Source organism: Polypterus senegalus, chromosome 8 (genome assembly GCF_016835505.1).
Source record: "Polypterus senegalus isolate Bchr_013 chromosome 8, ASM1683550v1, whole genome shotgun sequence".
In the NCBI taxonomy this organism is placed as follows: domain Eukaryota; kingdom Metazoa; phylum Chordata; class Cladistia; order Polypteriformes; family Polypteridae; genus Polypterus; species Polypterus senegalus.
Genome location: NC_053161.1, coordinates 13353104 through 13370971, shown reverse-complemented (window position 1 = coordinate 13370971; position 17868 = coordinate 13353104). Strand labels below are relative to the sequence as shown.

At 37.4% G+C, this 17868-nt stretch overlaps 1 protein-coding gene across 1 annotated transcript in view; it reads right to left on the bottom strand.

Moving 5' to 3' along the window:
• LOC120533798 (protein mono-ADP-ribosyltransferase PARP11-like) overlaps nt 1-17448 on the bottom strand; it is a 57588-nt gene extending 40140 nt beyond the window's left edge. Inside the window, exons 1-4 of the mRNA XM_039760757.1 lie at nt 17408-17448; nt 8265-8381; nt 8057-8174; nt 5666-5741 (exon numbers count right to left, since the gene is read on the bottom strand). Coding sequence (XP_039616691.1) covers nt 5666-5741; nt 8057-8174; nt 8265-8378 — 308 coding nt within the window. The 5' untranslated portion in view covers nt 8379-8381; nt 17408-17448. The remainder of the gene's footprint in view (nt 1-5665; nt 5742-8056; nt 8175-8264; nt 8382-17407) is intronic.
• Between the last annotated feature and the right edge of the window lie 420 nt (nt 17449-17868).

Below are 17868 nucleotides of genomic sequence, written 5' to 3'. Positions count from 1 at the left end.
GATGGCCTCAACCGCTTCTATTAGCTGACGAGAATTGTACTGAATTTATATCCAAAAAAAAATCTAATTCTTTCTAGAGACAAATACATCCCCCGAGATCTCTGCAGGAATACTCTGGGAAACTCTTAAGGCCTTCTTAAGAGGACAGATTATCTCATATCTTTCCCAAGAGAAAGAAATCTGAAGCGAAAAAAGTAGCAGAGATAAAAACCGAAATTACTAAAATAGATGAAGAACATTCCAGACTACCAAGCGAGACTCTACATAGGGGAGGCAGGCTCTACATTCAGAATTAAACCTCTTGACAACTAAAGAAACTGAACAACTAATTTACAAATCCAGACATCATTACTATGAACATGGAGAGAAGGCTAATAAGCTTTTAGCTCAACAAATTCACAAGCAAGAAGTACGCAACGCAATCTCGGTAATCACTAACACGAACGGAGATAAAATCATCGAACACAAAAATATAATGCACACTTTCAGAGACTACTATAAATCCCTATATACTACTGAGTTTAAAGAAGACAATATACAATCTAATGCATTTCTGGATACATTACAGATACCACAAATAGACGCTTTTAGTGTGGAGGAACTTGATAAACCTCTGGCATTATCAGAATTACTAGATGCTATAAAGTCACTCCAAGGTGGAAAAGCAGCAGGCCCTGATGTCTACCCTGCAGAGTTTTACAAGAAATTCTCCTCTCAGCTAGCTCCCCTCCTATTAGCAACATTTACAGAAGCCAGAGATAACCAATTTCTTCCACAAACCTTTCGCCAAGCATTAATCACTGTCTTTCCAAAACAAAATAAGGACTTATTACAATGTGCATCATACAGACCAATTTCACTTCTGAATAACGACGTTAAAATACTCTCTAAAATCATAGCTAGAAGGATGGAGAAAGTGCTCCCCTGTAATATCACAAGACCAAACTGGATTTATTAGGGGCCGACACTTATCTTCAAATCTTCACGCCTGTTTAATGTAATATACTCACCAACTAAATCAAACACCCCAGAAATATTATTATCATTGGATGCAGAAAAAGCATTCGACATGATTGAATGGAAATACCTTTTACTATTTGGAGAAGTTTGGGTTTGGCCCAACATTTGTGCATGGATTAAATTACTGTATACTAACCCAGAAGCTTCAGTTTGCATCAATAACATTTGCTCAGACTACTTTAAACTAGAGCGTGGCACTAGACAAGGATGCCCTTGTCACCGCTGCTGTTTGCATTGCCATTGAACCACTGGCAATACATTGTCGAAATACTGATCAGATAAAGGGGATTAGCAGAGAAGGACTGGAACAGAAAATCTCATTATATGCAGATGACATGGTACTGTATATATCGGACCCAGAAAATTCTGTGCCTGCAGTCTTAGCAGCACTCACAGAATTTCAAAAGATCTCTGGTCTCAGAATTAATCTGAATAAAAGTGTACTCTTTCCAGTGAATTCTCAAGCATATAATATTAGATTAGACACCCTACCTTTTATCATTGCAGAACAGTTTAAATACCTAGGGTAAACATCACAAGTAAACATAAAGCTCTTATCAACAAAATTTCGCGTCTGCATGGAAAAAATTAAACAAGACTTGCATAGATGGTCAACCCTTCATCTCACACTAGCTGGAAGAATTAACACTGTTAAGATGAATATTCTTCCTAAGCTCCTTTTTATTTCAAAACATCCCAATATACATTAATAAATCATTCTTTAAGCAATTAGATTCAACAATAACCTCATTTATTTGGAATTCAAAACATCCACGCATCAAAAGAGCGACCCTACAAAGACAAAAGGCAGAAGGCGGCATGGCTCTACCTAACTTCCAGTTTTATTACTGGGGCAAATATACAGGCGATAAGAACCTGGACACAAATAGAAGAACATACACAGGCTTGGACCGCAATAGAAGTAAAATCCTGCAGTACTTCTTTGTATTCCTTGCTCTGCTCTAATAAACACACGTTATCGGCAATACACTAATAACCCAATTGTGCTCCACTCACTTAGAATCTGGAACCAATGTAGAAAGCATTTTAAGACGGAGAAGCTTCTATCTGTGGCACCCTGCAAGAGAACCACCTCTTTCAACCTTCACAAACATATGCAGTTTTAATATCTGGAAAAATTTGGAATTAACTTGCTTAGAGATCTTTATATAGACAACGTCTTTGCATCCTATGAACAATTACATTCCAAATTTAACATTCCAGCTACACATTTCTTTCACTATCTTCAAATCAGGAACTTTGTTAAACAGAACCTTCCAGATTTTCCTCATCTTGCACCCTCATCCACGCTGGAAAAATATTGCTCAATCTCAAGGATTAGACTCCATCTCTACAATATATAAAATCATTTTACAATCCCTTCCTTTCAAAGATCCAAGAGGACACTGGGAAAAGATCTCTCAATTATCTCCATCCAATTAATATATCAGAAAATCCCAGCCAACACAGGGCAGTGGAAAGTAGCAATGCAGAGAATTCACTAACCTGCATGCTCCATATGCAAACGCATACAATTATACAACTCAAAATTATATATCAGAGCACATCTGTCTCACTAAAACTCTCCAAAATGTTTTCCAGGGCATGATCCAACCTGCGAACGTTGCAACCAAGCCCCAACCTCACTGGGTCACATGTTCTGGGCCTGCACCAAATTAACATTATTCTGGACAAAAATTTTTAATTACCTTTCAGACAGCCTTGGACTCACAATCCCTCCTAACCCATTAACAGCTGTGTTTGGGGTTCTTCCAGAGGGCTTAAAGTGGAGAAGGACAAACAAATTGTGATTGCATTCACTACACTTTTGGCACGCAGACTTATTCTGATAAACTGGAAGAACCCAAACTCTCCTCTTTTAAGTCAGTGGGAAACCGATGTGTTATATAATTTGAAATTGGAAAAAATCAAATACTCAGTTAGAGGATCCGTACAGACTTTTTCCAAAACATGGCAGGATCTAATCAGTAATATTTTAAAATAAGTTTATAAAGCACATAGAATTTATTAATTTAGGTATGTTTACAAGCCTTACATTTTATGCCATTTGGCTTGCTCTCTCTCAGGGGTGGGGATCGATCAGTTCTTAACTCAATTCTTCTTTTTGTAAAACTTGATTGCTTTGTATGGATTGTAATAAAATTAATAAAAATAAAAAAGAATAAAGACCTGGGTATATCATCCTCAAACCGATGGTCTAGTGGAGCAGTTTAATCAAACTCTCAAACAGATGCCGCACAAAGTGGTCAATGAGCAAGGAAGGAACTAGGATCAGCTCCTCCCCCTTGTCCTTTTTTGCATATAGGGAAGCCCCACAGGCCTCCAAGAGGTTCTCACCCTTTGAATTATTGTATGGACAACAACAAATAGGTATACTGGATATTCTAAAAGAGCTTTGAGAGGAGGAGGCATTCCCCTCCACAAATATACTAGACTAGATAGTGCAATTATTCCATAGGTTTGCGAAAATTCGACCCATTCTCACATCTCACATGGAGAAGGCACAAGCAGCTCAGGTCCATTGCTATGACTGTGGCACATCTCTGCAGGAGTTCCGCCCAGCGGATCGGGACACTTCCTTGTTCCTACCTCGCATTCCAAACTACTGGCACATTGGTAAGGCCAGTATGAAGTTAGAGAGAGGAAGGGGATGATCGTAATTTGATTAAACAACCAAATTGTTGTCCAAGCGAGTGGGTTTATCACATAAATATGCTGAAACCGTTGAAAGAAAGGGACCCCAGTCCTCCAGACAGCCCCACTCACTCTTCACTCATAATTTAGATCTTAACTTTGGTATTAATCTGACTGGCCTTCAATGACGGGAGTTTGAAGCAGTCATCCTGTCTGTCCCAGAGGTAGTGAGTGAGAAACCCAGACGGACCTCCCTGATTGCGCATGACATAGTGACAAAACCCAGGGTAATAGTCCAAGAACACCCATATTGACTTCCTGAGTCAAAAAGAGAATAAGTGGAGCTGGAGATCAAACAAATGCTCGATCTAGGTGTGATAGAGAAGAGTCATAGTCCCTGGTCCAGTCCCATCGTATTCGTCAGAAAGCCTGACGGGAATTGGAGGTTTTGCAATGACTTCCATCAACTTAACCATGTCTCCCAATTCAACGCCTATCCAATGCCGCAGGTGAACGACCTCGTTGAGTGGCTAGGATAAGCCAAATTCTGGACTACACTTGACATGACAAGGAATACTGGCAGGTTTCCTTAACATATTCCACAAAGGAAAAGACTGTGTTTAACACCCCTAGTGGACACCGGCAGTATCGTGTCCTTCCATTTGGGTTACATGGGGCACCTGTGACTTTCCAACATCTGGTGGATAAAGTGCTCTGTGCTCATAACTCCTATAGTGCTGCTTACTTGGATGACATTGTCATCTGTTCCAGCACCTGGAAGGAACACTTACAGCAGGTACAATTTGTATTGCAGTCTTTAGGGGAAGCCAGTCTTCGTATTAACCCGAAAAAATGCTTCTTTGGATTGGTTCAAGCCAAATACTTAGGCTACATTAGTGGGCCGGGGTACAGCGCGGCCACGGTGTTCCAAAGTTGATATCATCTTGAATTGGCCCAAGAGGCTTGTTCAGGCCTTTCTCGGATTAGCGGGCTACTATCGCCGGTTTGTACCCCGTTTCTCTGAGAGAGTGACGCCCTTGACCAATCTCACAAGGAAGGGGAAACCAAATTATGTGGTATGGGATGATAAAACAGAGGTTGCATTTGGTGACTTAAAACAGGCCCTTACGTCAGCTCCAGTTTTGAAAGCCCCTAATCTCTCTTTGCCTTACATACAGACGGACGCTTCGGACACAGATCTTGGAGCCCTGCTGAGCCAAAGTGTCAACAGTATATATATAGTTAGATTGAGTCCTGAGGACATTGTGCAACACTTCGCAGCTGAAAAGATGCTTCCATCATTACCGCAGAAACTAGCTATAAGTTTGCTTACAAATATTTCTTTTTGGTGTGGCTAACTTAGGAAGGACATTATGTTGAGGCTAGATGCAACATATTGTGACTTCTCTGAAATTACTCAATACAATTCATCAAAATGAATGAGCAATAAATGTTATTTTAAGAATAAATTCTGATATTACTACTTTACAAAGAACAAAATTATAGCCATTAGAAATTTGGATACATTAAGTTGATTTGATTAGGAAAACATATTCTGAAATGTAATAATAATAATAAATATTATAAATACTAAAATAATTAAAAAATCAAATGATCTCAAATGTGCTAGAGGACCAGACTTCAGGATAAAGTAGGTTTAGAAGATGGATGGATAGAATAGATTGTGGAACGAGTCTGCTGTGTAGCAGCTACAACTGTTTTGGGAAGTGATACCTGTTAGCTTTTATGGCTAAACATATCAATATCACATTGCTGGAAATGATCCAGCCTATGACAGCCTATCAGAAGCAGACTAAAACAAAATGGTATCTTCCATTTTGCAGCGTTAAGGGGACTGGTAATCATATTAGATGAAATTCTTACTAATTTAACTGCATATGGCAGTTAAGTAAGGTAGCTACTCTAAAGACTACAAGTAAAAGAGTGAGATTTCCAGAAATACGTCCTAATTTAACGTAGCTATACTCACGTAAATGTTGTTAAATGATAAGGACCTCGCTTTAATTGACACTGACTTCCAGTTGTCCTGTTTGTTAGTTTCATTTCTATAAAAAAGAACACAACAAAACATTACTATTTACTTTTTTCATTCTCAGACATATTTTAAATATAACTTAATGTATTATGCTTAATTTCTATTCAAGTTCTTAAAGATTTTTCCAGCAGGTTAGATTCTGTATATATGTTGAAATTTATATAGATGTCAACTATCAAAATTCCACATAAAAACACAATAGTATGATTTGTTCATAAAGACAAACTCATAAGCCCAAACTTTATAAATTAGATTGTGAACAATGTAAAAAAGCATTAACATATGTCACAAAAACTTTCAAATAAGGAAAAAAGTTCATAATACATGCAAAATAATGGGAAACCTCTTGTCTATTGTATTATGCTTGAGGCTTAAGTATGTACAGTTATGTCCAAAATATTTGGACAGAGACAACTTTTTTCTAATTTTGGTTCTGTACATTACCACATGAATTTTAAATGAAACAACTCAGATGCAGTTGAAGTGCAAACTTTCAACTTTAATTCAGTGGGTTGAACAAAAAGATTGCATACAAATGTGAGGCAACTAAAGCATTTTTTTAACACAATCCCTTTATTTCAGGGGCTCAAAAGTAATTGGACAAATTAAATAACTGGAACAAAAAAGGTTCATTTCTAATTCTTGGTTGAACACCCTTTGCTAGCAATGACAGTCTGAAGTCTTGAACTCATGGACATCACCAGATGCTGGGTTTCCTCCTTTTTAATGCTCTGCCAGGCCTTTACTGCAGCGACTTTCAGTTGCCGTTTTGTTTGTGGGCCTTTCTGTCCGAAAGTTTAGTCTTTAACAAGTGAAATGCATGCTCAATTGGGTTAAGATCAGGTGACTGACTTGGCCATTCAAGAATTTTCCACTTCTTTGCTTTAATAAACTCCTGGGTTGCTTTGGCTGTATGTTTTGGGTCATTGTCCATCTGTATCATGAAACGCCACCCGATCAATTTGACTACATTTAGCTGGATTTGAGCAGACAGTACGTCTCTGAACACCTCAGAATTCATTCGGCTGCTTCTGTCCTGTGTCACATCATCAATAAACACTAGTGTCCCAGTGCCACTGGCAGCCATGCACGCCCAAGCCATCACACTGCCTCCACTGTTTTTTACAGATGATGTGGTATGCTTTGGATAATGAGCTGTTCCACGCCTTTGCTGTACTTTTTTCTTGCCATCATTCTGGTAGAGGTTGATCTTGGTTTCATCTGTCCAAAGAATGTTTTTCCAGAACTGTGCTGGCTTTTTTAGATGCTCTTTAGCAAAATCCAGTCTAGCCTTTCTATTCTTGAGGGTTATGAGTGGCTTGCACCTTTCAGTGCACCCTCTGTATTTACTTTCATGCAGTCTTCTCTTTATGGTAGACTTGGATATTGATACGCCTACCTCCTGGAGAGTGTTGTTCACTTGGTTGGCTGTTGTGAAGAGGTTTCTCTTCACTATGGAAATGATTCTGCGATCATCCATCACTGTTGTCTTCCGTGGATGTCCAGGTCTTTATGCGTTGCTGAGTTCACCAGTGCTTGCTTTCTTTCTCTGGATGTACCAAACTGTAGATTTTGCCACTCGTAATATTGTAGCAATTTCTTGGATGGGTTTTTTCTGTTTTCGCAGCTTAAGGATGGCTTCTTTCACCTGCATGAAGAGCTCCTTTGACCGCATTTTGTCTGTTCACAGCAAAATCTTCCACATGCAAGCACCACACCTGAAATCAAATTCAGGCCTTTTATCTGCTTAAATGATAATGACATAAAGACGGACTTGCCCACACCTGCCCATGAAATAGCCTTTGAGTCAATTGTCCAATTACTTTTGAGCCCCTGAAATGAAGGGATTGTGTTAAAAATGCTTTAGTTGCCTCACATTTTTATGCAATCTTTTTGTTCAACCCACTGAATTAAAGCTGGAAGTCTGCACTTCATTTAGTTTACATAAGTTTCTATATGTAATCTTGTTCACTGCACATACGTACTGTACATGAGGTAACAGCACCACTAACCACTATACCACCATTGTGCGACCAGCAGAAGACAAGATACTAGTTTACATGACATATATTCAGAGTAATAATTCTAATTTTACAATACTTTAGGTTCTGATTTTTTATAAGTTGAAGTTTTTATTTTAGTGATTACTTCCACATTACTAGTATTGAACTGAGCTATTTGGGAGGCTACTATACATCAAGCACTAACAAATTAACAGGAAAAGATAATATTTACTATGAAAATAATTAATTTCTGCTTTAAAAAACCATACATATTAATAAGAAAACCCAAACTATAATATAATTTAGGAAATAAACGATATACCTGAAAAGTTCAAAGAAAAATCATAATTGTTGGAGGTAAAGACCACGGTACCACGTGCAGCATTCATGTAATACTCCTCAATTTCCTTACTGGTCACTGAGCCATTAGTTGATTCAGTCTGCAATGAAATAAACCTCCATTATGATAAACAAGTGTATAAGGACCCACTCCCCATTCCAAACCTGAAGACAGCTTAATGAAGTCATACATCAAGTATGTGCCACATTCCACACTCAGCCTTGAAGAACCAACACCATGGCATGTCAGAAGTATCCATGTCTTCCACCTCTGAATCATCATCTATTTCCATTCTCATGGACATTTCCTGTAAAAAAGTGCAATTTTACAGATAAAAGGGATTTTTCCATAATGAATCCAGATGTGTTTACAAAATTGCCAAGACATGACAGTTCTTTAAGTATACAACATTTTTTCTTATAAAGCATTAGAAACATAGAAAATATGAATAAAGTATTGCAACTCAATGTTACATAATGTCTTGCTTTGCCACCCTAAAAGAAATTATAGCAATTATTTTGTTTGCTTCCATGACATATTGTTCACAAGGTAATGACAGGTTCTTTCTTACTTTTTTCCCCAAATAAATCTTTCTCGCTTGCTCTCCATTTATATAATGCAAAGTTGACTGTCTGACAGCCTCACTCACTCATTTGTCTACAAAAATACTATTTCCTGTTTAGTTAAAAACCTGAAATTTGGCAGGATGGTACACATGGACCAAGAAAGGACATTTTGATATATCAATATTTAGGGGTAACCACCCATAATAGAAAAACTAAGAACATTGAAATCTCAAAAATGCTTTTGACTGTTTTGAATGAAATTTGGTGATGTTATAAAAAAAAATTAGCCAACCCGTGTTTTTTTATTTTTTGATATTAATATTACATTTACATATTTAGCTAATGCTTTTATCCAAAGCTACTTACACTATTTGAACTACAATGGGTTAAATTTATTTTGTTTTTCTAATTGGAGCACAGGTGGGTAAAGTGACATGCTCAGGGTCTCAGAGGTGGGATTTGAACTCACAATCTCATGGTTTGAAGTCCAAAAGCTTCACCATTATGCCATATTGCCTGCCAGTAACTATACTAACTTAGAGGGGACTTTATGCAAATGAAGGCTGCAAGCAGAAGTGATTGATGGATCACAAGAAGAACACCACTGACCAACTGGATGGATGGACAAGAGAAGAGAGGGTGGTGCAATGGACAAGAAAAAATTAATGGGATTATATTTGGTGTCTACAATCAGGGGCAAAATGTAAGAAGAAAGTTCTTTGACAGAGCTGAAGGAAAACATTAACAAGTGTACTATAAACCTTGAGTGCCAGTGCCAGGTGCAGTGGGTGTGCGTGTAGGTCATGCTTCGTTAGAAGTGAAGAGAGAGAGAGAGAGAGAAAGGCAGAAGTGGCATCCTCAGATCCAAAGACAGGTCAGTACCGATGGTGTCACGTTAAACTTAACACCTTCCATTTACTACATACATTTACATGCATGTCTGCTTACGGGGATGTGGCCTCTAGCGCATGCTCCACTCCTCTCAGGAATACTTTGCATACACATTCACATCTGTGGACTTCAAAAGGGGTCCAAATACAAATGACAAAAACACAGAAAGAAATACCTGAGTGAATGACATAAACAAATAAAAATTATAGACATCTAATAATTTTAGTAATATTAATACTCAATTTTCATATTATTCATATTGAATACCCATTTCAATTTAAAATAGTAAGTTTCCTGTAAAATTGTGTATTGCAATGACCATCAACAAAAGCCAAAGTCACTAGGAAAAGCAAAAATTAATGTAATGCAGGAATGTTTTATTCATGGCCAGTTGTGTATAGTGCATGTTCAAATGTAAGCTCCAGTGACCTAATAAAGTTGTTATTACACTGACCCCTTTATACAATGTAGCTTACAACATTTGAGATACAATTGGCTATATTTCTTTTTTTTTCTTCAGTCGGAGTACAGGCAGGCAGGTGAAGTTACTTTCTCATAGTTAGAAGGTGTCACACACTCATGATTAGGAGACAACTAAAGGGCCTTAATAAATGTAATTCCACGCTGGACCAGGGGGTTGTGAAGTGCACTAATTCTCTGTCTCAGTTCCTTGAAGACCATTCTGGGGAAATCCCACCCAGTTCTGGGGCAACAAACAACGTCACTTCCGATTCCGGTCCTGATGACATCACATCCTCTATGTGCTTTTAAAAGCCGCCATCTTAAGACAACAGTCAGTTCTATTTTGGACTCAGTCGTGTGAACATGTCTATTCTTTTTAATCAATATTGCAGCTGGGAAATGTTATATGGGTGGCTGCTCCAAACCTTCCCAATGTCTCTTGGTCATTCTTGTTACAAAGGGTTTGAATCCAGAACCTCAGGGTTTGAAGTCTTTAGTACAAAGCCTTAACCACTACACCATACTGCCTGCCGAAAATATTAGTCCTTTGTAAAAAATACAACACATATATAGAAAAGTACTGATACATACAATTAACTTATGGCACTATAACTGAAGACTATTGTCTTACAAAAATTTCCACAGCTAGTCATGTATATGTATTTTGATAAATGAAACAGGAGCTTTACAGATGCATGTCTTTAAATCAGGTAGATAGAATGCATTTATAAACTCAATTAACTTTCACTCATATGGTAAAATCTGAAGAACAATGCCCTCTCTCTCCCCTCCCAAAGATTAGACTGTCTGAACAAAAAGTACAATAATAATGTGGTTTTTAAAATTATTATTATTTATTAACAAATATATATATGCAAAAAGCAGTATTAGAAAAAGAGACAATCAATTATCAGATACATTTTGCTATATAATTAATATGTTCTGGCCTGTAAAGCCTCTAACTTTTTTTTATTCTATAGTGTAATAACTTTCACAGCCGAATAAGGATTAACAAGCACTTTACCTTCTCCCAGTTTATTTTTCTAGCTTCTTAATATTGATATAAGACAGGTGACTAGTGTGAGCACATTCAACAAAACTAGACAAATACAAAATAACAATTAAGGCTTTATTTAATGTATCCCAGGACAGTCTTAGTATAATATACATGCATAATCACTTCAGTTAATCAGGTTTTGGAATTAAATTTCTGCATCAAATTTATATACATAACATATAAAATGTAAAATGCTTTTATACAGCAATCCTTTATATTTAATAAAATGCTAATACATTGTATGTAGTGTGAAAGATAGGGTGTATCCTAAAACCCAGAATAAAAGTCTAGAAATCCAAAGTTATAAAAGAAGTGTCAATTTTAAACAAAGAACACAAAGGGAGGGAATGAACAGATGTAGTGAAAAAAAATTAAACCAAAACAGGAAACAACACACCAAATGCCCCTCTGGCCATGCTATGCCTACTGTGTCTTTTAAGTGGGCCTCTCCCAACCTGTCTACCAAAGCAGACATACATGCACTCACTCCCTCACCCTATAATTCACTCTATCTCTCTATTACACCTCCAGCACCTTTTTCCTTAGCATTTGGCTTTTCTTCCTCCCACCCTTACTATGACCCACTTAACAACTCCAAGCTCACTGGATGTTTGGCTAGAAAGATCTTGTAAATTTGTAAATCCTAGCCACCAGCCACTTAAAGAGATATCCCTAGAACCATATCCAGAGGTTATCATCCTAGGGCAATACCAACTGGTGTCAGGTGTCCCTGCAATCCTGAGCCCCACCTAACTCTTAAATGAGCAGGCATTCCCTATTAACCTGTCAAAAATAAAATATATTAGGAAGTTATACCTAACAAAACAGGTGCAAACTGCTAGCACCTATCAAACTGTGGAACTCCAAATAAATTATCCCATTCAGCCACTCATGTGTCTCTGGCATGATTACAGTACATCTGAAATTCTCTCTACACCAGAGATTTTCAACCTTTGTGGGATGTGTGACCCACCACCATTATAAACCAAGGCAACTTGCAACCCAAAAGCTTTATAAAATTGAGACTTGGCTAAGGAAGTCTTGCTTAGATAAGCCATGTTTTCAAATTGACTCACAATCACTTCCATAAACACCAAGTCTTTCTTGCTGACTCAGCCCAGGTTTAAGCAGTCCAAGATTGTTCAAGTACTCATGATATTTAATCAACTTCGACAAGCAATTCTGGAAAACATCTATCATAGCTCAAAAAACAGAGAGGAGGATGAAGCATTTACATATTTAATAACTGTCACTTTGAGTGTTCAGATGATGGGGTGCATGGTGCATTATGGCACAGCTTGGAAAACTTTACACTTTTTTATTATAGTAAAATGTAATAACATGTACAGTGAAATCAGAAAGTATTCAGACCTTTCAGTTTTTTCAAATTTTATGTTGCAGCCTTATGCTAAAATTGTTTACATTCATTTTTCCCCACATCAAGCAACAATCAATACCCCTGAATGACAAAGCAAAGACAGAATTATAAAAATTTTTGTAAATCTATTAAGAATAAAAAAATGAAATATCAGGAGTAATCATAATTTTCATTCTAGTTCAATGTGCCTTCTATTTCTAAACGCTTGGGCATATAGGCTGTTTGTGTTAATGAAATTGTGTACCTTGTGAGATGGCAATTCGGGGGTCCAACAAAGAGGAAGGCAGTATCATGATTTGCCAAAACTAAGTGAGGTGCATTGTTTGACTTTCTCATGATGCAACCGATGTCTTGCAGTGTGCTGTCATTCGTGGGTCATTTATTAGTTAGTGCTCTTGTTTTATAGTATGAAAACAATCAAGCTTTGCATGCACAATTGTATGAATGAGCTGCAGAAAGGCATGTTCCCGCGGGTTGCTTGGTGCAAGCAGAGTGTTTGTAAAGGTGAATAACTTTTTTTAAGGTAATTTAATTTGGACCTTGCAACAATCCATAGAGAACTACAAGGTCTAGTGTTAATTTCTGTGCACGTCCCAATTATGGAAAGTCACTGATTTCAAGGTTTGACTGACATTTAGCCAGTTTGGTTCAAGAGGGGACTGAGTTGGATGCAACACCTGCTGCTTACACTGAGCCCATCTCTCCTGCTGGTGGTCCCGGCAGTAGCGCAGCGATTATAACTGTGCAGTACATCTCTTTTTGAATTGAACTGCAAGTGTTATTGGGTAACAATCCCCCAAACCCTTCAATTGTTGATCATGTATAACTTTCATGCGGAGCTTGGTGCTTTGCGGGATACTCCAACCTCAGGATCATCAATCGAATGTCTAAGCTTCACAGGGGACACATTTACAAGATTATTGAGATTTATGAAGGTAAGTTGCTCAATTTCGATTTAAGTTTTATACACTGAGTTAAAAACATATTTTTTGAATTAAATTTATTCACCCACAGTATTGTATGTGGTTCAAAAATTTGAAATTTGACTTCTTTATCTTCAAATGTGATAATACCTTTGTAGAATGTGTGAACATACAGTAAATCAAACATTTTCTAGGGGGACGGAGAATTGAAAAGATTCCAAATCACTGGCTTAAACATTTTATCTGAACAAGTATGTACATAATAATTTATTGAACTTCTCAGGTGCCTGTGTGTGGGTTTTTTCTCATCTCATATGAATACATATGCACTGTGTCCTGGGGGATTTTCAATAAAGGCTTCTATGGACACAATGAATAAGGAGTTGTTGATACTGTATATGTGTTCTAAATCATTTATTCTTGTACTTTATGTGAAAGTTGAGGATGGTCTCTGGCTCTAGTATGTGCGGCTGTGTTCTGCCACCTCACCATTTCTCGTTCTTCATCAATGAAACAGCTCCTGCTTTTGGAACAATGTTGAGTTTAGGTTGTGGATCCTTATTTGTTTTTTCTTGGGAAAACAATGTGCATGACTTTGTTTTGGGATTGCAGGGTAAGTTTGTCAGTGTTTGTGTGCCTGCACTTTGTGTCCTGTAGTTGACGTGTGTCAGTGGTGTGTGTAATGTGCCTCACTGTCAGTGGTGGTTGCGGCTGTAGCTAATCTTCTACAAGTAGGCATGATGATGTGTATCACTCTGTTTTGCAATGAACTTTGTATCCTATACTTGACGCTCAGTAGATGGGACTTGGGGGACCTGTGCAATGTGCCTTGTGAAGTTGAGTGTAGCCACATCACTGTGCCTTTGATGTTTGTCATGTTTGTTCACAGAATTTGTTGTTGTTCCTGCCAACAATGCTGCATACCCACATGTCTGTTTTGTTTTCATGTCAGACATACAGCATGATAGCTTGGCAGTTGTTTAAGTGTCAGTAAGTCACACACACAAGTTGGAGGCATGCTGCTGCATCCCCATTGGATGTGAGAAACAATCACAGCCCAATTTCGGGGGCCACTGTGGATTGGACATCCAATTCATGGGTTGTGTTATGTGTTTCAAGACATAAGCAGTTAACTGAGACCAAAATGAAGCTTAAAGGACCACGGGTGTGTGAGTTTTTGTGAGACAGACAGACAATCTTTGGGATTTTTATATATATATTTGTTTATATATATATATATATATATATATATTTATAGTACATTGTAGCAGATGGCTGGGGCCCTTGCCTGGCCGGGACGCCTTTATTATGGAAGGACCAGGGAAGAACCAATACCTTTCCTGGAACATTAGAAGGTAGCCCCCAGGTCTGCATCAAGGAGTCTGGACAGTATCAGAACTCTGGACTACAGAACTTCCACCACATCACAAAGTGCTGCTGGAAGATCATCGGGGCACCTGGAAAGCTTCGATATGTGTGTAATATGAAAGAGGTCGCCTCACTCCATTCAAGGAGTCAGAGTCAGGAGGTAGAGGACAGAGCTTGTGGGAGAGGAGTGGAGGTGGCAGAAGAAAACAAGAAGAAAGAAAGACAGAGAAAGAAAGGACTGAGTTTAATTGTGGCTGATTGTGTGTGCGGTGCTTTAAAAAGGCTTTGGGAAGAATAAAACGTGTTCCTGGCTGATCTTCCACAACATATATGTACAGTAAGATAAAAATAAAGTAGTAGAAAATAAAAGAATAATATTTAATGTGAAAATAAACACATTGGATCAAATGAACTAAACAACATGCACAGACCGAATGGTACAGGGGTGGCATAACGACTCTGTCCAGGTCAACCTTAAAGATCTAGATGTGTGTGTGTTCATTTCTTTCCCTTCATCATGCAGCATTTTCTCTAATAGGGCAAACAAACTCTCAGCCATCTTTACTTATAAATTTCTTTGACTGCACGAGTGTGTAAGTGTGCTTGAATGTGCCTCCTTCTTTGCTTACATGAATATTTAATTTAACTGTGCATCTCAGAAACTACTCATGCAAAAAAATTGCAGACTGATAGGCCAGGTTCCATGGCTAATCGGAGGAGACTACAGATATCCTGGTTAAATTAAATAATCTCTGTGGCAGTTGTCAATGGACATAGATGAAACCAGTTCTTGAAGGATATAAGGATAAGTACTGGACAAAAAAAATAGGCCTGGAGCCTGTAAAAAGACAAACACAAGGCTGCTTGTTTGAAAAAGATAAGTCAATTTTTTCAGAAGTGTACATAGGTCTCAAAATTCAGGGATGATATCTCAGAAACTGCAGGTTCTAAATTTTTGTATCTTTGCTAGGATGTAGTCATCAAGGAGATGTAAAAAATGTTAAAAAATTCAATAAAACTGTAATTTTATTATGTGAAAATCATTTCAGTTTTACACAGATACACATATAAACACTATGCAAAAAAATAAAATTTTCTCAGCGATTTGGACATTGTAAAATCCGAATCTGAACTTAAATTGACAGTGAATTTTTGACCCAAAACCAAACTTCCATTTACTCTACATGGAAATAACATGAAAAACAATCATGAAATGGTGACGACAGAAAAACAAAAACGATGTTGAAAAGACATTAAAGGCATAATGTCAAATTAAACAGAATTTTAATAATAATACACAAAGTGTTATTGAAATGGCACTTTTAATACCGAGAAAACTTTATGAAATATTCTCTCTAACACCTCCTGACACTCCAGTCTTGACCTTCTATCTCTCTACAGTGTGTTTATAATTAAATGGATATTCAATTAAACACTACTTTTTCATGCTGAGCAATTAAAAAAAATCTTCAAAAAGCATTTAATTTTGTCTCACAAGTCATATCCAATTATTTAGTTTTTCTTCTTCCTTCTGCTTTATAAGAATTTTGAAGTAAATGCCTGCATCTGGCACGTTACTTGTTTGACTGAGTAACACGCCAGTGTAATGATCTGGTTATAGAAAAAAAATAAAAATTCAATACAAACAACAAAGTACAGAGGAGCATTTTTATTAATGCAAAACTGAAGTCAGCACGTTGGGAATAAGTAAGTAGATATATCTAAGTGGAAACTATGTAGGGTTGCATGTGGGTCTTGCACATCACTGGTACCTTTTCTAGGGTTGGAGCCTACCTTGTACACCTGTTGCTCCTGGACCAGGGAACCCCTGACTATAAAAAGAATCAAGTGGTAATATGAATGTTATATTACGCAATAAGTCGACCCTGCAATGTAATGGCTAAATGACTTAAAACGGTCTCTAATCTGGCATTCATAATTAAGTTTTTACTTGGTATTTCACAACTGCTTTTAGAGTTTTCGTTCGAAGCCACTAAAAACTTGCGCAGCCTAAAAAAAAAAAACTATTGGCTAGTGAAAGCCTAGTTTTTGACAAAATTTTAACCGACATTTTTTTTATCTTCCCGAAAAATGTTACTTTAGAAGTGAGAGAAGTAAATTACGCTTTCGAATGCATTTTAAAACATGCCTTGATGCGTGACATTTCTGGCTCTGGCTCTGTCTCCGTCCACTGTGTTTCCTCGAAATGACGTGAACAGTGAGAGAAGCACCACCCATCTCTACCGTACCTTTGCCATTAGAATGAATGCAGGTACAGTATATCGTAAAAGCAGATGGTCATTATTTGAAGCCAGACGTATCGAACACTGATTTTCAAAGAATATCTAGCTACACAAAGAACAAACTACTTATGTTAACATTAAAATAAAAACATTTGAGGACATACTAGTGGAGCGTCAATGACAGAATATCCGGCTGCAATACAGATGTACAGGATGTAAGTGAGAAAGTAAGAAACAGTAAGAGGTGCGATGATTTTAAGCAGTCGATAAACATCCTCTATATTAAATAAAAACTCTTAAAATTATTATTTTTAAAGAAGCCCAAACCATCTAAAAGTTAATTAATTTTACAAAAGAAAATCTTAAAAAGCAGCGGAAACACCAGACCACCAGGTACTATAAAGAACAGCAATCCCGAAAATACTAGTTTTACATTATGCTTTACCTGATGCCGAGAAGCGTGCCTGACTAAACGCCTATACACCGTATCCCTAACACCACAATATAAAATCAGTTTCGTTTCTCACACCTTTGAAATATTAAACCCATTGCTAACCCTGCATCCGCATACGTCAACTCATAACTAACCAATCACGCGTGACAATTGGCGACAGGACTGGGACCGCACGTGGAGAACTGTCAACAAAGAAATTTCATTGCAGGGTGATACATGGTTGTGAATGTGAAACATGTTGCCTCCATTTATTTATTTATTATTACAAAATATTAACAACAGTCCTGTGGGGGTTGGTTGTTGTTCTTTCCAATAAGCTTCGCAATCGGAAAAATATCTTTCAGCTCTTGTTGCACATTTGTTACTTACACTCACAACATGCTTTTCAGTAGGAAAATTAACAAAAAACATGAACGTAACACAGTATTCTCAGTCCTATTTAATTCAGTCCA